General features: G+C 47.1%; 2 protein-coding genes across 3 annotated transcripts in view; one reads left to right on the plus strand and one right to left on the minus strand.

Moving 5' to 3' along the window:
- PQBP1 (polyglutamine binding protein 1) lies at positions 1 to 18,498 on the minus strand. Of its 2 annotated transcripts, none has more exons than XM_068248627.1 (7): positions 18,339 to 18,498; positions 11,628 to 11,708; positions 6,832 to 6,943; positions 4,889 to 4,989; positions 3,011 to 3,136; positions 1,656 to 1,713; positions 1 to 272 (listed from the first exon to the last, which is right to left on the minus strand). In XM_068248627.1, exons 2-7 carry the CDS (start codon positions 11,692 to 11,694, stop codon positions 116 to 118), a joined length of 621 nt encoding a protein of 206 aa, XP_068104728.1. In that variant the 5' UTR covers positions 11,695 to 11,708; positions 18,339 to 18,498; the 3' UTR covers positions 1 to 115. The 2 variants fall into 2 exon arrangements, with proteins under 2 accessions (XP_068104728.1, XP_068104727.1); XM_068248626.1 differs by having other exon boundaries at positions 11,628 to 11,711.
- TIMM17B (translocase of inner mitochondrial membrane 17B) overlaps positions 18,457 to 23,557 on the plus strand; it is a 21,693-nt gene continuing 16,592 nt past the window's right edge. The window contains exons 1-3 of the mRNA XM_068248628.1: positions 18,457 to 18,566; positions 21,559 to 21,658; positions 21,748 to 21,811. Coding sequence (XP_068104729.1) covers positions 18,541 to 18,566; positions 21,559 to 21,658; positions 21,748 to 21,811 — 190 coding nt within the window. The 5' untranslated portion in view covers positions 18,457 to 18,540. The remainder of the gene's footprint in view (positions 18,567 to 21,558; positions 21,659 to 21,747; positions 21,812 to 23,557) is intronic.

Below are 23,557 nucleotides of genomic sequence, written 5' to 3' on the forward strand. Positions count from 1 at the left end.
TTTGTGTTGAGTAGTAATAAAAAAAAAGGGGACAGACTTTATTTCACAGTCATAACACACACATCCGAGCGGGGGGATCTGTACAGGGCTGCACACAGGAGGGCACACGGAGGGCTTATTCCACAGACTTGGTGCGGGAGGCCTCTGCGTTGGCGCGTAGTACGGCTCCGGGGCTGGGGTACGGCCGCTGCTGGAAGAGGGGGCCGGCTGCCGTGGTGTCTGCCCCTGTCTTGGCCTCGTTTCTTTTGGGAAGTCCGGTAGACCAGGTACCCCTACAATACGGAGATTAACAGAGCATTATGAGAGGTCACTATACAATGGAGGGACAGCTGACTTATGTCACATGTGTGGAGGTCCTAAACTGCTGCTAAAATGTCACCATAAATCTAGGGTTATGTTATTTTTATTATGTATTTATATAGCACTGACATCTTCTGCAGCACTTTACAGAGTACATCGTCATGTCACTGACTGTCCTCAGAGGAGCTCACAATCTAATCCTACTATAGTCCATAATACAATGTCCCTAAAATATTATTATTATGTATTTATATATTCTAGGCAGAGCAGGTGTAATGGCAATTACAAGTGCTGCAGAGATAACAGGAGCTATGCTACTGTAAGAACAGTGTCGCAAGGTAAAGAAAGCTGACCTGCTGCTCGAGGTGCCTGTGAGGTAACTGGGGAGGTTTGGAACGTACCAACCTTCCCTCCACAGATTCGCAGGGTTTTAGAGGCAGAATGGCAGCTGCACTAAGTCCCCAGCAAGTGAATGAGCTGCTTTACACCCCCGTCCCATACTCACCAGCTGACCGGGGAGGCCCTTGCTCATGTGAGGGAATTAAATTGAACCAGAGACAGACCAAAAGGAAAACATGTATACATACCTGGGTCTTCCTCCAGCCCCCTTCAGGCTAATCGGTCCCTTACCGTACTCCTCCTGATTACTCCGCTACAGCTCCCGATAATTCGGCCAGTCATAGCGTAGTGCGCAAGCGCGGCCATGCACACCCCTGCAGCCGGCCTATGCCTGGGCTGAGTGGCCGAATTACGGGGCCATCTAGCAGAGGATCCTGGAATAGGACAGCATGGGGCCAATCAGCTGGAAGAGGGTTGGAGGAAGCCCCAAGTATGTATACATTTTTCCTTTTGGGGCATGTCCAGCATAAGCTATTTCATTATTTTCATGTCTTTCAGACTTATAAACACACAAATAATTTATTATGTTTATTATTTAAAGCCTCCCCCCCCCCTTTTTTTTTTTACACAATAGTAACCATTTACAATAGTGCAACATCTTTACTGTTAGCAATCACAGAATCAGAACACTTGGTCTCCCAGAATGCTCAGCGAGGAGAAGGCTGCATAGCTAAACAGCCTAGGCTAATCATCACTGGGAGGGCGGGGTCACATACTCAATACTGTATACAGCAATATTAGGCTATAGGAAGTGCTTCTGATGCTGAAACCAGGGAAATTATCTTAAAATTAGGTGTCCTGAATAATGTATTACGGTACATTCTACTGCATGTGGTTGCGGTGCCTCTTTAAATAAGAGAAGGGCCATTTATAAGTGCAAGTGAATGGGTGGGACTACATACATACAATGCTGATAAGAGCAGGGAGTGTGCTGGCAGGCCGGTGTGGCACATTACCTGGGAGCATCAGAGTAAGCGCTGGGATCCATAGGATCAATTTCTTCCTCTCTCCTCCCTGGGAATACAATACAGATCATTTATAATCACAGACAGACAGATCGATCGATCATCACAACCCAGAGACCACCATCACATAATGTATATATGTATATACAGTGGCTTGCAAAAGTATTCAGCCCCCTTGAAGTTTTCCACATTTTGTCACATTACTGCCACAAACATGAATCAATTGTATTGAAATTCCACGTGAAAGACCAATACCAAGTGGTGTACATGTGAAAAGTGGAACGAAAATCATACATGATTCCAAACATTTTTTACAAATAAATAACTGCAAAGTGGTGTGTGCATAATTATTCAGCCCCCTTTGGTCTGAGTGCAGTCAGTTGCCCATAGACATTGCCTGATAAGTGCTAATGACTAAATAGAGTGCACCTATGTGTAATCTAATGTCAGTACAAATACAGCTGCTCTGTGAGGGCCTCAGAGGTTGTCTAAGAGAGCAACGTGGAATTTCAATACAATTGATGCATGTTTGTGGCAGTAATGTGACAAAATGTGGAAAACTTCAAGGGGGCCGAATACTTTTGCAAGCGTGTGTGTGTGCATACACACACACACACGTCTACACCCCATACGCACAACCCTCTGTATGTATGTATGCATGCATGCATGCATGCATGTATACACACTACTATCCCCCCGCCCCCACAACATTCTCCTACACACACACACACGGATTTAGGCCAAGGCCACCTAGGCCATGGCCTAGGGCACCACAGGAGCTAAGGCACCAAAGCAGCAGGCTAAATTGGTGCAGCATTTTCAAGCTTGCAAATGCTGCAATTCAGGGTTATCAGGCAAGCACCAGCCACCTGTACAGCAGCCACCTTGCTCTCTGTGCACTTTAGCATTGTGGCGGGCAACTACGGACTCGGGCAGCATTGGAGACGGAGGGGGAAGAGGAAACCTCTGCACTGAAGACGAGCAGAGAAGTGAATGACACTGATGGCTGCTGCAGTGTGGAGGTGAGCTGTACTGAAAGAGGGGGAGTGGGAAAGGGAGGGATTAAGGGAGTCATCTGGCTACCTGTACTGGTGGGAACGGGATAGAGGTCAACTCGCTACCTATACTGAAGGGGCGTGGCTGATGACATTGGCCTTGGGCGGTAAAGAGTACAAATACGGCCCTGCACGTACCCCCAACACACACACACGCTACATACACCCCCCCCCCCCCCCACACACACACACACACCTCATTTCCCCTCCCACACATACACTCCCGTTGCACACCTCTCCTTCACACACAAACTTTACATACACCTCGCACACCCCCCACAACTCAGTCACCTTTCTTTGATTTAGGATAAGGAGCCACTTCCTCTCTGCGGTTGTGCCGCCTCTCCTTCACCTCCTCCCTCTCCACCCGAACTTCTCGCTCCCCCCGATCCACCTTCTCTGGCCTTTCCTCTGGCTCTGGAGAAAGAAAGCAAAACAGATAACGTTATCAAACATTCACAATGAGACAGAAAAGACCGGGTGAACAAGATGACTTTTACTCACCTGGGGCTTCTTCCAGCCCTGGTCCCTTGGTGTCCTCCGGGTCTCCTCCAAATGCAATTGTCAATTGTCGGGCTGTGCAATATTTATCTTTTCTGGCTCCAGCGGGGGCGCTGTTGCGGCTCTTTCCATGGAGATAGGCGAAAATAGCTGATCTCCGTCAGGTACTCTCTACTGCGCAGGAGACTTGCGCAGTAGAGCAGCCCGACGGAGATCGGCTATTTTTGCCTATCTCCGTGCAGAGAGCGAATACTGCGCCTGCGCCGGAGCCAAGGAGGTAAATATTTACATCGCCGCCGCTCCGGGAGGATTTTTGCCGCCACCGCGGGACCGAGGAGGACGGGGGAAGCCTCAATAGGATCCGGAGGCTTCCCCCACCCGAGGTGAGTACCCCCCAGGGGAGTTTTTTTCATTACAGATTTTCTTTAATGACATTGATTTATTTTAGACAAAAAAAATTAATAATCACATTTCTTATGATGTTGAAATGCATACAAGTAGTGCAGTGGTACAGTCCTCTGCTGCAGCACTGTGTTTATCTGCATCTGCTGTTGTCACTCATTTGTGCTGCTTTCTTTAGACTACATGTGGTTTGGGTAAACACAGAAGAGGTGTCGTATGCATACATTACAAGCATATACTGTATGTGTTTGCGACTCTTTCCTGTCGGCTAGGCCTTCAGAACAGATGACTTAGGTGCTGTTTATGTTGTTAGCTATGAGTCATGTGTAAGCTGACTAGGTAGCTGTACCTTTTTTGGGGGTATTCAGAATGGCATTTGTGAGGTACCAGAACACATGTACAACAATAATGGGAACAGGAGTAAATTGCGTACTGAACACAGTATACGTGTGGTGTGGTGTGTACAGTTCATATGTGTGGTGAGCACAGTTCATATGTGAGGTACATTGGACGATTTTCTCAAACACCCTCCTCCCTCTGCTGCTGACACAGTGACTGGAGAGTTGCAAGTGTGGGCATCCTGCCTGTTAATTATTTTTCATTGCTTTCCTGTCTGGCCCCGCCTTCTCTCCACATGCTGCTGCCATACCAGAAATACACTTGTCTTGTCTGAGGTGTGTGCGTGTCTGCGTGTGTTTGACTGTGCGTGTGTGTTTGACTGTGCGTGTGCGTGTGTGTGTCTGCGTGCGTGTGTCTGCGCGTGTGCGTCTGCGCGCGTGTGTCTTGTCTGAGGTGTGTGCGTGTCTGCGTGTGTTTGACTGTGCGTGTGCATGTGTGTACGTGTGTGCGCGTGTGTGTCTGCGTGCGTGTGTGTCTGCGTGTGTGTCTGCGTGTGCGCGTCTGCGTGTGTGTGTCTGCGCGTGTGTGCGTGTGTTTTTCTCTGTGTGTAAATGGATGTGCTCACAGCAGCACCCAGCAATCATGTGTCAGAGGAGCACACTGATAACCTGCAAGGGAAGCTCTATCAATAGGGAAAGACTTATCAGCCAGCTCTGAGGGCCTTTGGGCAATTGCCCAGTTTGCCCCTATGGAACAGCTTTGTCCCTATGGAAACAACAGCACCTATATCATCCTGTCCCACTCCACCTGACTGCTTTTTCATGCCACCAGCTTGGTAAAAAAAAATTCGGGGGGGGGGGGGGAACACCGATACAGAAACAACTTTCACACAGACTGGACGGACGCACAGGCAGACACAACAATCACCTTTCTGTTTGAAAGAACTTTTGGTGATGACCGCGCCGGGGTCATGGGGCGACAGCCAGCAAACCATGTCTGTCTCCACGTTCCAGTAATAAGGGAGGCCGCTGACCCCAGAAGAGACAGAAAACAGGAGGAATCATTAGCAATACAAATAACTTCTTTTGCACAATATATATTATAAATGATAATAATAATAATAATAAAAAAATCAGATCTGATCAGATCTGCAAGCTGCCAGGGTATACTACTTTAACCCTTAGACTGCCAGCTAATTTTGAAACAAGTTACACAGCAGTGCCAGCAATGTTGGTAATGTGCTTATTAAGGGCCCGTTCACACCTATAATCACAAAACCCCAGTGATTACCGCCAGCGTGTTGCGGGAGTGATTTTCCCGCGATTGACGTGGAAAAATTCACTGGACACTGCGGCGGTTTTGGAGCGATTGCGATTAGCGTGCTTTGCTAATCACAATCGCTAATCGTGAAATGCAAATCACTGCATGCAACGCGTTTGCGGTTATCGCTAACCGCAAACTTGGCAGTGAGAACGCTGCCCTTTGCTACAATGTGTAGCGGTTTTTACAAAGCCGCTAGCGGTTTGCCATGAGTGGGAATCGCGCAATTCCCGCTCAGGTGTGAATGGGCCCTAAATGTCTTGCATAATTCTACAGGTACCAAAGTCCACATTAGCCAGTAGGGATGTCATTGAGGTTCAAATATGTTTCAGACGATCGAGAATTATGCTAATTATTCTGAAAATCTATTGTAAAATATACTTATCAGGAATAATCAATGCCTAACCCTACCTGTACCCCGAGAACTGAAGTCTAACCCTGAATGACCCCCCCCTAACCAATACCTAACCCTAACCGCCACCACCAACCCGATGCCTAACCCTAACCCCCAACAGATGACTAACGACTCCCAACCAATGCCTAACCCTAACCATACCCCCCAACATATGCCTAACCCGGTGATCTGCAAACTTGGATCTCCAGCTGTTAAGGAACTACAAGTCCCACAATGCATTGCAGGAGTCTGACAGCCACAGTCATGATTCATAAAGGCAAATGCATTGTGGGACTTGTAGTTCCTTCACAGGTGGGGAGCCAAGTTTGCAGATCACTGCCATAACGTACCCCACAACCAATGCCTAACCCTAATCATCTACCCTACTCCTAATCCGCATTGCTTTTGCCACAGTTTGTATTTTATCGTCGCCAAAGAAGTTTGGCCACCGCCATAGGCACTCATCTTATATCTTAATAGCCGCGCTTAGCGGCTATACTGGAAAATTTGTACACAGTCACTTCTCCACCTGACTGCTAATACAATTTGCCTTGTTCAGCTTCTGAGGTTAGTTGGCCTTTACAGTACGGTTCTGAGTTTCAGTCCAATTTGAACGTACCGTATATACTCGCATATAAGCTGAGGTACCCACTTTCCCTCAGAAACCAGGAAAAAGTGATTGGCTCACGTATAGGTCCCTTCCCCATGGCCAGATGTGCCCCAGGATCATACAGCAGTGTCTCAAGACGCCGCTAGATGGCATCATAGACATGTGACACAGCAATTTCCACACAGGAAGAATTCTGGATAATTGGCACGTTCAATGACACATTGCTTGCACGCTCCGCTCCACAAGCCAGGGGACACAGGTAGTCTTGAGCAGCACACTCTGCACACCATGTTGCAGGGGATGGACACAGCAGGGAGCCAGCTGGCAAGAGCAGGATCACTAGTGCACAATCCTTACGATCCTCTACCCTTAACAAAACCTGCTCCAACATATGTTCTGCTGTACTGACTCGCATTTTAACCGAGGGGGTAACATTTAAGCACTTTTTTTTGTTGTGCTAAAAAATTAGGGTTATACGTGGGTATAAGGTATTAATCTGACTTGTCACACACATGAGCTCCAGCAGGGGGAGCAGCTGAGACTTACCAGGACGTGTCAAACACTTTGTACCAGTTTGGAGGAAGGTTCTCCATTCGAGTTGCTTCGTAATCTACATTATCGTCATCATAATCTTCTGCGATGACCTCTTCTGCCGGCTCTAAGGACAGCACAGGACACGGAACAGTTCAACTAGGATTACATAAGAAGGCTCGCAGCCATATGTGTGGCCAAGTGTGCAGGAGAGCAGTGTAAGAAGAGAGGGAGATGTAGGCTTGTAAGGACATGTGACTGAGGGGGAGGAGAGATAGAGAGAGGCAAACTAAAGAAAGTAAAAATGGTGAGGTAGGGAACACAGAGGAAGAGAGGAATGTGTGAGAGTGACAGACAGATAGGAGGGCAATAGGGGCGAGAGACAAAAAAGAAAGACAGTTTCTCCAAGATGATCTAGCACAGCTCTTTTAGTCAGAAAATTATTTTATTGGATCATAAAAAGTACAAACACTGTAGCTGCATAGTGGCTACGGTCCACCATTTCGGACCATCACAGTCCTTGTTCACGCCACACAGCCAAATGAACAACTGCAAACATGCTCCTTATATAGTCAAAGCTATGACATGGCAACCAATCAGAGGAACCTATGCAAATGACTGGACCTGATGGGGAACTACAGGGCTTGTCCACAAAGGGTACCGCCCTCCCACTCCATTGGTCAAACATTTTGAAATGCATGATGTCATTGCAGCAACATAAACATGTAAATAGAAACATTTCTAACTCTGATCTATTGCACCTGTTAACAATCTAAATTGATCCAGGGAGGAATCCAGGGCATCATGATGCAGAGGGCATGGGCATAGATGTGTCATACGCAATATAAAACTGCAAATGAAAGTACACAGAGCGCTGCCCACCGTCGCCATGGCAACAAACGTCACATGACCGCCAATGCGGAAAGACGTACGCAATGACGCCTCTGCAGGGGTGGATCCCCTGCACGCCCATTCCCCGACATCGCTAGTGTGCTGTCTCACACATCTTTGTGGCTGTTAAAAAAGAAAGACAGGCAGAAAAAGAGAGAGAAAGATAACGCAGAGAGAATAGACTGTCAACACTGTGAGCAGAAGTCCTTTGAGGATGAGAATATCTTCCTGCTGCACTGCCCCAAATATGCCACAACCAGGGACACCTACAATACTTTAAGAACTTGCTGAATCTTATCCCACATTCCCAGATTGATGGACCTAATGCTAGAATTTCACTCAGAGGATGAGAGAAAATTCTACGTTCTACCTGGAGAGGAGGAATCCACTGTGACAATCGCTGCACGCTATGTCACAGCATGCCACAGACAGTGAGGAGGAATGGTTCATGAAAATCGCTGCACACTACAGTAGCAAGAAAAAGTATGTGAGTCCTTTGGAGTTCTATGGATTGCTGCACAAATTGGTCATAAAATGTGATCTGATCTTCATCTAAGTCACAACAATAGACAATCACAGTATGCTTAAACTTGTAGTTCAGGCCTACTAGGAATACAAGATGAGTTTTTTTTGGCAGATTTACTTTCCAGTCGATTTTCCAGATTGAAAAATGAGAGACACCCAGAGGGGAGACAGAGAGAGACACCCAGAGGGGAGACAGAGAGAGACACCCAGAGGGGAGACAGAGAGAGACACCCAGAGGGGAGACAGAGAGAGACACCCAGAGGGGAGACAGAGAGAGACACCCAGAGGGGAGACAGAGAGAGACACCCAGAGGGGAGACAGAGAGAGACACCCAGAGGGGAGACAGAGGGGGAGCAAACGGGCACAGATGGAGAACAAAGCTTGATTTAAAGGAAATCGTGAATCGAAATCGCAATTTCAGCCAGAAATCGCACAATTCAATATATTCCTAAAATTGTTAAGGCCCAATTCCCAGCATTATACTGGGTACACACGATACATTTTTCTGCTCAATAGATGAATCTGATAGATGATTCCCGTCACGTCCGATATTCCTTCTGATCGAATCTGCGCTCAATTTCTCATAGAAGTGAATGGAAAAAGATAAGAAAAACAAGCGGAAGAGAATCGAGTGCAAAAACGTATCGTGTGTACCCAGCATTAGATCTATTCACACTGAAAGCATTTGACAATGGGTAGAGACACACACTAATCATATTAGCTATTTGCCAGCAAGTACCTACAGTTATACACAAACTATAATTAAATTGCAGTAGCCATCAGTGAACAACAGGTAATAAAAGATTGGGAAGTCTGCCAGCAGGTCTTGCTGTCTGGCAAGACACAGTAATGTTAAGCCCAATCTACACGATACAATTCTTTGTGCGATTCTACTACGATTCTATTTACGATCCGATTAAATCCAGCATGTCCGATCAGGATTCGATTCAATTCAATTCGCCATTGTTTTGCAATGGCGAATTGAATCGAATCCCGATTGGACGTGTCGGATTTAATCGGATCGTAAATAGAATCGTAGTAGAATCGCACAAAGAATCATATCGTGTAGATTGGGGTTAAAGACACGGTGCCTGGATCTAATGCTGGGAATACATGACTCGATTCTGAGCCATTAACCACCCTGGCGTTCTATTAAGATCGCCAGGGCGGCTGCGGGAGGTTTTTTTTTTTTTTTAAATAAAAAAAAAACTATTTCATGCAGCCAACTGAAAGTTGGCTGCATGAAAGCCCACTAGAGGGCGCTCCGGAGGCGTTCTTCTGATCGCCTCTGGCGGCCAGAAGTAACACGGAAGGCCGCAGTGAGCGGCCTTCCGTGTTTTGCTTACTTCGTCGCCATGGCGACGAGCGGAGTGACGTCATGGACGTCAGCCGACGTCCTGACGTCAGCCGCCTCCGATCCAGCCCTTAGCGCTGGCCGGAACTGTTTGTTCCGGCTGCGCAGGGCTCAGGCGGCTGGGGGGACCCTCTTTCGCCCGCTGCTCGCAGAGCGGCGGCAATCAGGCAGCACACGCGGCTGGCAAAATGCCGGCTGCGTGTGCTGCTTTTTATTTCATTAAAATCGGCCCAGCAGGGCCTGAGCGGCACCCTCTGGCGGTAATGGACGAGCTGAGCTCGTCCATACCGCTAGGGTGGTTAAAGGAGTTATCAGGCAAATAAAAGAAAATAAGTGCTACTTACCCAGGGCTTCCTCCAGCCCCAAGCATGTCCCTCGCCGCAGCTCTCCCCGCAGCTCCGTCCCGGTCGATGACGTCAGGGCGACCTCCAGGTTGGCCTCTACTGCTCCTGCGCAGTCCGCTCCGGCCCACGTGGCGGTGATTGACAGCGGCGCTCACGCAGTACAGGCCGACCTGGAGGTCGCCCTGACGTCACCGCCGGGGACCGGGACAGAGCTGTGGCGAACGGCTGCGGGGAGAGCTGCGGCGAGGGACATGCTGCTGGGAGATTGGGGCTGGAGGAAGCCCCCGGTAAGTAGCACTTATTTTCTTTTATTTGCCTGATAACTACTTTAAGATGGTTAGATAGATAATTTCCGTCATGTCTGATCACGGTTCGATTGTCTTGCCGCTCGATTCACCATTGAAGCTAATTGAAAAAAGATAAGAAAAACGAGCGGCAGATAATAGAATCGAGCGGGCAACACGATCGGGCGTAGAATCGAGCGCCAGAATCAACCCGTGTATTCCCAGCATAAAGCTGAAAACACATGATGCAATTACCCATTTGATTGATGGGAATCGGACGATTATTCCCAACATGTCCAATCGGTTTTCGTTTTAGAAAGGAATCGTTTTTGCAAAGATCTCAGAAAATCAATTCCTTTATCGATTGGGAGCAGTTTGGACATGTACACACAACACCTTCCCGTCAGATTACCCATCCATCATATGGGCAATCGCATCGCAGCATAATGCTGATTGGGATGTGCGAAAGTTTGTATGTTTTTTTTCTGTCAGGGGTTTCCACAGTTTATCGTAAGGCAGCTGCTTTTGGGGTTCATAATTTATAACAAAGCTGGGTTTTCTAGTTCTCATAGTATAACATAAAGCCAGGTTTGATGTTAAACCCGTTTTTCAAACCAACAAGAAGAAACTTAAGCTTCATCTACACAGTACAATTTTCCATCAGGTAGACGGATCTATTACGCTGGGAACACACGATTCGTTTTTTGCGGTCAATTCTCCGCGCAATCTATTAACCATTCAATTCTCTGCTTGATACTGTTATCTTCCGCTCGTTTTTCTTATCTTTTTTTTCCATTCACCTCTATGAGAAATCGATTGGAAAAGAATCGAGCGGAGAATAGGACATGTCGAAATGTATCAATCGAAGGCATCTATTGAAGGCAAAAACGAAACATGTGTTCCCAGCATTTGATAGATCTAATAAGAAATTGCATTGTGTGTAGACGTCCGAATTGTTTCAGATCAATTTTAGCTATAGATTTTGCTTTGATAAGTAATCTATTGCAAAAAAAATTGTACCGTGTAGATGAGGCTTTAAAGTTCCAAAAGCTTGCAAAGAAATCTTGTACAGTTAGTCATTAAAGGTATCAACTAAACAATTTTGTTGTTATGTCTTGGTTGTCTCCGCTGAGTGATGACAGTTTAGATTCTTTACAATCCCACTGACCAGTTTTCTCTCAATATTGTTTCTCTGTCATGCAAAAGTTTTATAACCTGTAATTAGTTATCAACGAGAGTTGCCTTCCACCATGCAGCTGGAGAACTAGACATTCAGAATGTTAGCCCTTACAATGAGGAAAAAAAAAAAAAAAAAGGAACGCAGTCTAGTTCTATGCTAGAGTGGCACTATGCATACATGTTTATTTAATTGTGTCAGTTCAGGTACCCTTTAACATGCAAACAGCCACTCACCTGATTCCACGTGTTTCAGGATCCCCCTCTTTGCTAATCGGGCCTGAAGAGCCGAAGGCAGAGGCATGTTGGACCGCTAGCCTGCTGAAGACAGGACAATCAATCATGATGTGAATACAGAATAGGTAGAGACCTCTGTTTTAGGAACCAAGGGGTTGATTCATTAAGCTGTGCAGATAAAGCAGCGCAGCTTAATGACAGCAGTGCAAGGTAAAAATCTCCAGCGCACAGTATGCTGCAGTGGAGCGGCATAGTGTGTGCTGCCAACATAATGAGCGCTCCATTACCTTAACCAAAGCTCCATTAACCAGGGCTGTGGAGTCGGTCCAAAAATCCACTGACTCCGACTCCTCAGTTTAGGATTCCACCGACTCCGACTCCTCTAATTTGCATATTACAATTTTGTTGATTAAAAGTATGTAACATGAAATTCGTCTCTTAACTGCCAACGCTTAGGAATTTTACAAGACAACTGAAGTGAGAAGGATATGTAGACTACTATATTTATTCCCTTTAGACTAAAACTAGTCCTTGGTAAAAGTACTTGTAAAAGGTACAAACCGGAACAAAGAACATCTATTAGGCCCTAGGCAATGTAAGTGTGGGTACATGTAAAGGTGGCCATACACTGGTCGATTTGCCATCAGATTCGACCAACAGACAGATCCCTATCTGATCGAATCTGATCAGAGAGGGATCGTATGGCTACCTGTACTGCAAACAGATTGTGAACCGATTTCAGCCTGAAACCGATCACAATCTGTTGTGGTGGTGGTGCTGCTGCCGCCGCTCCCCCCCGCCGCATACATTACCTGCTCCGCCGGCGCGACTCCCGGGTCTCTCTCCGCTCTTCTTCTCCGCTCTGGTCTCCGGCTCCAGCATGCTTCACTTCTTCCTGCCCGGCAGGAAGTTTAAACAGTAGAGCGCCCTCTACTGTTTAAACTTCCTGCCGGGCAGGAATAAGTGAAGGCCTGCCGGAGACCAGAGCGGAGAAGAGCGGAGACGAGCGGGGGCAGTCACGCCGGCGGAGCAGGTAATGTATGCGGGCTCTATTGCGTCGGTCGTCGGGCACTCGAACGCCGCTAGCGATGCGCTCTTTACCCGCGGGCGATCGACGGTAATTTTCCGCATGGCGCGATCGGACGAAATGAATCGAAATTCGGCGTGTAGCGCGAACGATTGGCAGCAGATTCGATCCCAGTGATCGAATCTGCTGTCGAAACGGCGGTAAATCGGGCCAGTGTATGGCCAGCTTAAGAATGATGTGCAGGTACTCTGCAGGGGAATGAGGAGATTGTAAACAGACAACACCTCTGTATTCAATGTGCACAGCATTCTCAGTGGACTCCCTGCAGCTCTGTGGGGAGTGCATATGTAGAGTATAGTACTACTGTGTAACAAAGTAAACCTGAGACAGATGAAATTAAAGTTTTATACATACTTGGGGCTTTCTCCAGCCGCCTTCAGGATAATCAGTCCCTCGTCCTCCTCCACCACCTGGATCTTCTGCTATGAGTCCAGGTACTTGAGCCAGTCGGGCGTAGTGCGCATGCACACACTCCGCCGCCAGGAGAATACGACACCTGTGCAGCACTATTGCGCAGGTGCAGAATGTTCCTGGCTGTGGGAGCGGCATGCGGCCGGAGAGCGCGGACTGTCTGAATTACCAGGACTCATGGCAGAAGATCCGGGTGGTGGAAGACAGCGAGGGACTGATTAGCCTGAAGGGGGCTGGAATAAGCCCCAGGTATGTATAAAACTTTACTTTTCATCCGTCTCAGTTACCCTTTAATTTGTAGTCACCAAACCAAATTTTAACAACATATCAAATTATTTGATTTCATCAGCAAAGGGAGTACATACATTTGCATAAATCAGCATCAATGCAGAATTATTTCCATCTCGGTGACCATCTCTATTAGTGACACAGCTACACATCAGGCTTTATTCTTACAGCATAGATGTTATTTAGTATATATAAGAGATTCCTGTGTACACATCATATATACAGTCACAATCAGATAAGTATATCTGACCTTAAAAATACGGGGACTGCTTTATTGAAGCAGCACAAGTAACTAATTTTGATTGGTTTATTTCATTTTTGTGGACTAAGCACAGCTATTACTGTATATATACTGTATATATACATTATTTTAATGACTATTATCTGAGAAATAGAACATTTTATCATATTTTCTATTTTAATTACAGTTACAAATTCATTAGGAGTCGGAGCATTTTTTCCCGACTCCGACTCCAGGCACCCAAAATTGCCCGACTCCACGACTCTGACTCCGACTCCACAGCCCTGCCATTAACTTAACAGGTGCTCCACTAAACCAACCGGGGCTGCTTTAACAGCGCAGCTTAATGAATCAATGGGTGGAGCTCAGCATTCAGGTCATGCCGTTAGAATCAACGTAAGGGGCAACTCCGCTTTAGTTTAAATGTTAATAATGCATGCGTTAAATGCTACACAAGTCATTTTGTAAATGAATGCTTTTATGAGCTACCTTTCCATTGCAGTGTTTAGAGGCCTTAAAGGACAACTGAAGCAAGAGGGATATGGAGGCTGCCATATTAATTTCCTTTTAAAGTGGACTTGAACTCTGAGCTCGGGGTAAGCCGCCGTGGAGGATTGCTCAGGCCCCGCTGGGCCGTCTTGCATAATTTTTTTTTTTTAGCGCTTTGCTAGCTGCGTGTTACCTCCGATTGCTGCCGCTCTGATTCGCCACGTTAGAGGGTGCCCCCCCCGAGACCCCGTGCATTGCCTGGCCATTCAGTGCCAGGCAGTGCTGAGGGGTGGATCGGGACTCCCTTTGACATCACGGCGTCGATGACGCCATGGCGACGGGAGAAGCCCTAAAGGAAATCCCGTTCAGAACGGGATTTCCTGATGGGCCTGATCGCCGGAGGCGATCAGAGGGGGTGGGGGGATGCCGCTGCTCAGCGACTATCATGTAGCTAGCGCTAGGCTAGCTACATGATTTAAAAAATTAAATTAAATTAAAAAAAATAGTGCTGCGCTGCCTACCTGGTGGATTTAATTGACCGCCAGGGAGGTTAAAATATTATTTGTTACAGCTGATAGAAATCCTGCAATAAATCTGCAGTGTTTCTACTTCCTGCTTTCATGGAAACACATACTGTTAACATCCTGCATTTTCCAATTAGCTCTCTCCCATGGCCTTCAGCGGACACCGCTAAGGGATCAAATTACATCTTGTGCTTAATCACAGATGAAGGGAAATTAGACAGGATAGACTCTTAACCACTTTGTCCACTGCTACAGTATATCTACGTCATCTGTGGCACCCTCCGAACCACCATGACGTAGATATACTGACTTGCTTGCAGCCCTGCTGTGCACAATCGGGAGCACTTCAAAGCGCAACCCCGGCACTGCCAGCTGCCTTACTAATTGGTGAAAGGGAAAATGTTCCCTTTCACCAATTAGTGAGTCGTCCCCCCCAGGAGATATTCTGCTTGCAGGGGCATTTTTTTTATCAATCTGGCCACAGAGGGGGCAGAGTAGTAAGGGGGGCAAATCTGGCTACCGATAATGGAGGGTGGGGGTAGTGTTTCAAAAGGGGGGGTTGAAATGTATTTTGGGGCCCATCAGGCTAACAGGGGGTGGGAAATAATAATGGGGGACACATCTGATGGTCCTGGGGGCCATAACCTAACACTGGAGGCACATCTGGCTACAATGGGGAACATTGATCCCGGTGACACATCTTGCTATAATGGTGGGCCCTATTCCGGGGGGGCACATCTGTCTATCTATATGGGCCCCCCATACGGGGGACAGATCTTGCACATACGGGGGACAGATCTTGCTATACTGGGGGGGCTGATATTGGGGGGCACATCTAGCTATACTGGGGGGCTGATACTGGGGACACACCTGACTATCTGTCCTTGGGGACGTAATACTGGTGGTATGTTTGTTATCTACTGTAGCATTTTTTATTTTTACTATAATTGGTGAAACCTAAGGATTAATGCAATTTTTCATTCTCCCCCACCCTCTTTTTCCCATTAAAATGCATAGAAGTTTTTTTTTTCTTGGGTCAAAATACCCCCCCTATGAAAGTCCAGTAAGTCCTGCAAAAAACAATACCTAGATCACTTAAGTATCATGAGTAGGGATAAAGTTATGGCTGTTTAAATAGGGACATGGCTAAGGCGTCAAAACTGCTCTGGTTCATAAGGGGAAAAGAGGGTCTGGATGCGAAGTGGTTAATACATACAGGGTGCATTTTAATGTTTTCCTTTTGTCCTGTACAACATAGTTCCCCAACCCTATACTCAAGGCCCACCAACCAGGGCTGTGGAGTCGGTGCAAAAATCTGACTCCAACTCAGACTTCTCAGTTTATGAAACCACGACTCCGGGTACCCAAAATGGCTCCGACTCCGTACTCTAATACTTAAAGGGAAGGTTCAGGGAGGGCTGTAAAAAAAAATAAAAATCAATATCCACTTACCTGGGGCTTCCTCCAGCCCGTGGCAGGCAGGAGGTGCCCTCGCTGCCGCTCCGCAGGCTCCCGGTGGTCTCCGATGGCCGACCCGACCTGGCCAGGCCGGCTGCCAGGTCGGGCTCTTCTGCGCTCCAAGGCCTGGCACTTCTGCGTCCCACACGGGCGCGCTGACGTCATCGGTCGTCCGCCGGGCTGTACTGCGCAGGCGCAGTAGTTCTGCGCCTGCACAGTACAGCCCGGCGGACGTCCGATGACATCAGCGCGCCCGCGTGGGACGCAGAAGTGCCAGGCCTTGGAGCGCAGAAGAGCCCGACCTGGCAGCCGGCCTGGCCAGGTCGGGTCGGCCACCGGGAGCCTGCGGAGCGGCGGCGAGGGCACCTCCTGCCTGCCACAGGCTGGAGGAAGCCCCAGGTAAGTGGATATTGATTTTCATTTTTTTTACAGCCCTCCCTGAACCTTCCCTTTAACAGGGTTGTGGATTTTGTACAAAAATCATCTGACTCCGACGTTTATGAAATCAACGACTCCGACTACGGGTGCCCAAAATTGCCCCGACTCCAACTCTGACTCCACAGCCCTGCCACCAACAGTACATGTTTTGCAGGAAACCACAAACATGCACAGGAGTAATTAGTGTCTCAGCAGAGCTGATTAACAACCTCTGTAAATTTCCACAAAACATGCACTGTTGGTGGGCCTTGAGGACATGGTTGGGGAACACTGTGTACAAGAGTTCAGGTCCACTTTAAGCAATACCAGTTGCCTGGCTATCCTGCTGATCCTCTGCCTCTAATCATTTCAGCCACAGACCCTGAACAAGCATATGCAGATCAAAAGCAGATCAGACAAGATTAACTGCATGCTTGTTTCTGGTGTTATTCAGTCACTACTGCAGCCAAATAGACCAGCAGGGCTACCAGGCAACTCTACCAGGAAAAAAATATGTCAGCCTCCAGTTTCTTCTCACGTCAGTTGTCCTTTAAAGTAACATACATTTTGAATTTAAGTGTGCCTGAGACAAGGGAAACAAGAGGTTTTTTACTTACCAGGGACTCCTTCCAGCTCGCTGTAGTCTGTCAGCTCCTTTGGGGTCCTCCAGGTCCCCTCTGCTATGCCTGAAACTGGTTGTGTTGCAGGCTACTGCACATGCACTGCCCCAGCTGCCCACTTCCAAATCCCACTGCAGAGGCCCTGAGTGTTCTGGGCATGCACAGGTTATACAGACTTGTAACTGTGCACGTACAGAACGCTCCAAGCTATAGGAGCACAATCAAGGAGACCAGTGGCCCAAAACAGTGCATTCACAGTAGCCCCTGGGCTGTGGACTCCAATTTGGCTACAGCAGCACAAAGGATTGGACCAGGAGGACACAGGAATCTGAAAGACTAAAAACAAACATCCCCTGGAGGGTACTTACCTCGAGAGGGGTAAGCCTCAGTATCCCAATGAGGCTTCCCCCATCCCTGTAGCTGCAGGGAATCCAGCTCTGGCTCCATCAAATACTCCCCCGACAAGGCTTGATTTAGTTACCTCTCCGGGATCCAGCACAGGCGCAGTAGCAGTGGTTCATTCGAGCTAGGCGGAAATAGTCAAACACAATCGTATCCGCTCTACTGCACAGGCACAAGACTCGCACCTGCGCAGTAGAGCGGATAGGTTGGGTTCGGCTATTTCCGCCTTAACCCGAAGGAAGAGCGTCTAGTGCACCTGTGCAGGATCACAGAAGGTAAATATTTACATCGCTGCACTTTGGGGGGCTGCAGTAGGAGATTGCCAGGACACCAGAGGACGGGGGAAGCCTCGTTAGGATCTAGATGCTTCCCCTTCTCGAGGTAAGTACCGCCCAGGGGACGTTTTCCATATTACAGGTTTTCTTTAAATTAAAAATCCTCTTGTTCCCTCCCCCACTCTCCATGTTACAAAGATATGGTAACTAACCATACAAATCTTGATTACACAGTTTTACCAATCTATGAAGAAATGACAAAATTGCACACTAAAGAATGTACGGTTAGTGGCTAGCTTTACATGGTACAACCACGTCCACCCGCACTGATGGAGAAGCACAAGTGCCAGCATCTCACACAGGGCATCTTCTATACATGTTGCTCCAGAACCACATGAGCAACACGCTGAGACTCCCCAGCCAGTCCGCAAGAAGCTGTGACCGCATAAGGGGAGATAACACATTTTCCCCGAGGCACAAGCAGCTCCCTACAACTTACCAGCACCCTGATCGGCCTCCCAGCAAGCTCAGTCTGTATGATCAGTAGAGGCGCAGCCTGATGACGTCACTGACCCGCTCACCGCTGCGTTCCACGCCACGCCGCCTCAGCACCCCAACCAGACGGCGTTTTCTTCGTCACGTGACGCAGATTACTTAAAGGGCAATGCAAGCGGCTACCGCAGAGCAGCCCTGACAGCGGAATGGAGGAATATGTGCGGGAGCCATGGTAACCCGGGGCATGCTGGGCGATAAGAGAGACCTATAGATCTCTGAGGAGGGTGGCCGAGCATTGTGGGAAGTGGTCTGGATGTAAACAGCGCAAAGCATTCTGGGGGAGTGGCTAACCTGACAGAGGGTTGTGGGAAATGGTTCTTATAGACAGGGGGATAATTACTCAGAATAATCATTTTTCAATTTTAAGAGCTGGAACAATCGTTGGTGATCATTTTGAAGGAGAGCAAAAGTGAGAAGCATATGGAGGCTGCCCATATTTATTTCTTTAATACCAGTTGCCTGGCAGCCCTGCTGATCTATTTGGCCGCAGTAGTATCTAATTACCACCAGAAACAAGCATGCATCTAATCTTTTCAGATCTGACGATTGGCCTCAATTCACTAAGCTTATCTCCTGTCTTTAATAACTCTTCTAGAGTTGTTACCATGGTGATAAAGCATGTAGTATTCAGGAAACATTTTACCTTAGGCAAACCTAAAGTTAACTCTTCTGTCTTTAAGTTAACTCTCCAATCCTTAAAATAACTCCAGAGTTAAAGACAGGCGTGTGAAAATAACTACAGAGGAGGTAAATTAACTACAGAGGAGGTAACTTAAGGAATGAAGAGATAAGATAACTCTCTCACTGTGTGGAGTTAAGTTTTCTCTTGCCTTATTATCTCCAGCATGATCTTAGTGAATTAAGGCCAATTTTAATTGTCAGAATAGCCGATTCTGCTCACCAGTGGGGGAAGGACAGGCAAATCGTATTGAACAGTAGTGGTAGTTTGTGTCAGTCATTTATTGATCTGTGGCGGATCTAAAGGTTGTTGTGGGACATCTCTACTGACTTTAGATTTTTACCTGAGATTCGCAAAAAAAAATAATCTTAAGCATGGGCTCACACTTGTTTAAATTGTAGGTGATTTGCCATAATGTGAAATCACTCGGGAAAACCCAAATAAGGCTTTAATATAGCACTGCTGTGTTTTCAGGAGCCATCTGTGTTTCAGCGTAGCTTTTAATAAAGATGCAACCCGCACTACTTTTCTATGCAACACATGCAATTTCAATGTTCACTGGCTACTAAAAAAAGCCTGCTTTCAATTGCAGACAAATATCTGGCATCTATGGTTGGTTTTAGACAGAGATTCGAGTTCGAGTTGCGATCACTTTAAATCCTGGCGATTTTGTGGCCCAATCAACCATCCAATTCCATCATTTTATTGAATCTGATAAAAATTTGTGCAGTAACAAGCATGCCCGATCGATGATCCAACAAATGGATCGATTAGACAAGCTGGAATATCTCGGTCTGACGTGGTTGATCAGGTGTGTGGCGGTAATGATGTGCAATGTCCTAACGGCTGACGGACCATAAATGTGATTTTCCCATCCGTCCTCTTAAACAATACCAGTTGCCTGGCTGTCCTGCTAATATTTCTAGTCAGTAGGGTCTAAATCACACACCTGAAACAGCATGCAGCTAATCTTGTTAGATTTGTCATAGACATTTGATCGGCATGCTTGTTCAGGGTCTAGGGCAGGCATGGGCAAACTCGGCCCTCCAGCTGTTACGGAACTACAAGTCCCACAATGCATTTGCCTTTATGAGTCATGACTGTGGCTGTCAGACTCCTGCAATGCATTGTGGGACTTGTAGTTCCGTAACATCTGGAGGGCTGAGTTTGCCCATGCCTGGTCTAGGGCTTGAAGTATTAGATGCAGTGAATCAGCAGGACAGCCAGGAAATGTGGATTATTCAAAAGGAAATAAACATCTTAGCCCCCATATCCCTCTCACCTCAGATTCCCTTTAACACTATGCAAAGTTGTGTGGCGTTTGATACTGTTTTTTTTCAATTAGTACTTTTCCCAATTGAATGTTAAAGGGAACCCGAGATGAGGGATATGGAGGCTGCCACATTTATTTCCTTTTAAACAATACCAGTTGCCTGGCAGTTCTCCTGATGCTGTGTCTCTAATACTTTTAGCCATAGACACCGAACAAGCATGCATCAGATCGTATACTCTTGACTCACCTGACTCAAGTTTTACTGGATTAGCCATATGCTTGTTCCGGGTTTTGTCTCGGACACTTTATGCCAGAAGATGAACAGGACTGCCAGGCAACTGGCATTGTTTACAAGGAAATACATATGGCAGCCTCCATATCCCTCTCTCCTTGGGTTCCCATTAATCAGTGTTTTAGCCAAACTCCACAGACTGAGGCTATTGCTTTCAGTTTGTTTGTACTTTGGGAATTTGTAATTGGACATTATTACTTGTGCACAAAAGCAAATATGATTACTGTATGGGTAATGAGTAGGAAAACATTCCCAAAAAAAGGTCAGCGTGAAATTATTTTAATTATGATCTGCACAAATGTTTCTAGCATTAATTCTGCAAATGCCGGAGTACAAGACCGTACACTAGAGCGGTATGCAATGAACTGTCTGCATCCTGCTAACCTTTGTCAGGCCTGGGGCACACTAGAGCGCATTTTTGCTAATGAAAGTGTATGGAGATGATCTCACTAGTGCGATTGTGATTTCAAAAATCGTAATCGCAGGACAAGCATTTTGTGAGCGCTTTCGCTTCCATGCAGAGTATAGGAGTGCGGTCAAAGCGTGCGTAAATGTAAGCAATTTGCATGTGATTTTAAAGCGATGGAACTACCCAGAAGCACAGTGCATTTGAATCCACCAATCAAATTGAGAATTGCTTGTCACAAACGCTATGAAATCGCTGACACTCTTTACAAATAGTCACCTTAATTGCTGTAAATTGCAGTTACAATCCCCTGCAAATCACTTACACAAAACACTAGCGATAGCATTTCGTGATTTCTAGTGCGTCCCAGCCCTCATACTGTACGTGTTCAGAGAGCCAGTGCCTCTTCAAGTGTGAAGTTTCTTGGCCAATGAAAAGCAGTTTCTGTAGGCAAGCAGCTGTTACATATAGTCAACCTGTCTCTCGTCTCTTAACGTACATTTGTCTTCTGCAGCCCGTGGAGGATTGTGGATGATTGCGGCGGGGCATTTAGTATGGGCATCATCGGTGGAGGAGTGTTTCAGGCTATTAAGGGCTTCAGGAACGCCCCAATGGTGAGTGTAACCATAAATGATGTCAGTATGGTTGGGAGGCCACAAGATGCTTTTGGAACTCTGGGTAAATATTTTCTTTTTCTTCTCAGGGATTCAGTCACAGAATGCGGGGTAGTATGAACGCTGTGAAGATTCGAGCTCCCCAGATTGGAGGTGAGACCTGTTATCAGAAGGCTAACAAAAAGCATGGCAATATGATCCAATGCAAGGTCACCTACACTGAAGTGTGTGTGTGAAGACTTTTGTTCCAGATCTACACCCAGTGGCTATATAGCTAGTACACAGTGCAATGTCCAGCCAATCACAATGATCAGATCATCAGATCAGGGCAGCATGGTGGCGTAGTGGTTAGCGCTCTTAACTTGCATTGCCGGGTCCCCGGTTCAAATCCCAGCCAAGTCAACATCTGCAAGGAGCTTGTATGTTCTCCCCGTGTCTGCGTGGGTTTCCTCTGGGCACTCTGGTCTCCTCCCACATCCTAAAAACATGCAGATAAGTTGGAGAGGGTAGGAGGCGCCCAATGAGTATTGATTTGCATACACAGAGCTTTTTAATAGTACCAATTTCATTGATGGCCCTGAGACCGGCTATCAATGCCCACATTCTAATTAAGCACTTGAACTTGACCTGATGAAGCGGTTGTGGCCGCGAAACGCGTTGTCAGATGTGCACACACGATCCGCTGTCCGCCGACAGTGTGTGCACACGCGCATACTGTCGGCTAAAGACTGCCCAGCGGGAGGGGCCGGCGGACCCGTCGTTGCATTTAGTGGTGCGTGTGTATGCACCTTATGATACACACACTACACGATATGACATATGGCTATGGTAGGGATTAGATTGTGAGCGCCTCCAAGAGACAGTTAGTGACAAGACAATATACTCTGTACAGCGCTAAGGAAGATGTTGGGGCTATATAAATAATACGCTAATCACCCATTGCACGGGCGTGAATTCTTTTGCTGACTAACTGGTAGTATAATGGTCGCCATACATCTAGTGATTTTGGGCAGATTCGATCAAGAGACCGCTTTCTCTCTGGTCAAATCTGATTCGAGAGAGAACTGTCGGCTGCTTATACACTGCATGCCAATTCCCGAACAATTTCATGCTGAAATCGATCAGGAATCGTCCTTGTGATGCCTCGCTGGCCTGACGCTGTCCCACCCCTTTGGATGTCACCATGGCAACCCGCGACTGCTATCATTCTTGCAGAGGAGGACGTTGAAAACAGTGCGGGCATAGAGAGCATGAAGGGAGGTAGGGACAGATGGATGTGCAGCACAGGTCTCTCTGATGTGGGGGGTCAGTTGCAGGCCAATCTTTTAATGAACATATGGGGAAAAAACGAAAGGGAATCACCACTAACATGCATGGTTTCCCCTACCTGTCTCACTGCCTGCTCTGGGCCAAATTGAAGTGACATTTATACACATTAGAAGACTGGTGTCCAGCATTGCTGTGGTTTTATTTACATGTTTATGCATACTTCTTGAACTACTTGCAATAGAAGATAAGGGTGTACAAACCTGGTGGCATTCAGGAATTCAGTGCCCTGCACCCACCACACCACTGGCCACCAGGTTTGTGCACCCTTATCTTCTGTTGCAAGCATTTCAAGATGTTTGCAAATAAGACCACAGCAATGCTGGACACCTGTCTCCTATGTTGTATTATCAGTCTTTTCATATAACTGGGGCAAAGCAGGATGGGTAAGATGAGATGTTGGTACACCAGTCCGGAAATTGTTTTTTTTGTTTTTTTTTCTTTCCAAATGAGAGATTCGGCCCCAGGCAGTTTGAGGGTCTGAACTGGCCCTCGGTTTAAAACGTTTGGGGACCCCAGGTGTAGAGCCTTCCCGGTCCTGTTCTCGTTCCCCCACTGCCCCTAGTGAAGTTA

This window comes from Hyperolius riggenbachi, chromosome 8 (assembly GCF_040937935.1).
Source record: "Hyperolius riggenbachi isolate aHypRig1 chromosome 8, aHypRig1.pri, whole genome shotgun sequence".
In the NCBI taxonomy this organism is placed as follows: Eukaryota; Metazoa; Chordata; class Amphibia; order Anura; family Hyperoliidae; genus Hyperolius; species Hyperolius riggenbachi.

Coding starts and splice junctions, on each gene's coding strand:
- PQBP1 (XM_068248627.1), bottom strand. CDS start 11,694: ATGCCTCTGCCTTCGGCTCTTCAGGCCCGATTAGCAAAGAGGGGGATC. Junction 6,944..11,627: donor CCTGAAACACGTGGAATCAG/GTGAGTGGCTGT, acceptor TGCTGTCCTTAG/AGCCGGCAGAAGAGGTCATC. Junction 1,714..3,010: donor TTATCCTAAATCAAAGAAAG/GTGACTGAGTTG, acceptor TTGTATTCCCAG/GGAGGAGAGAGGAAGAAATT.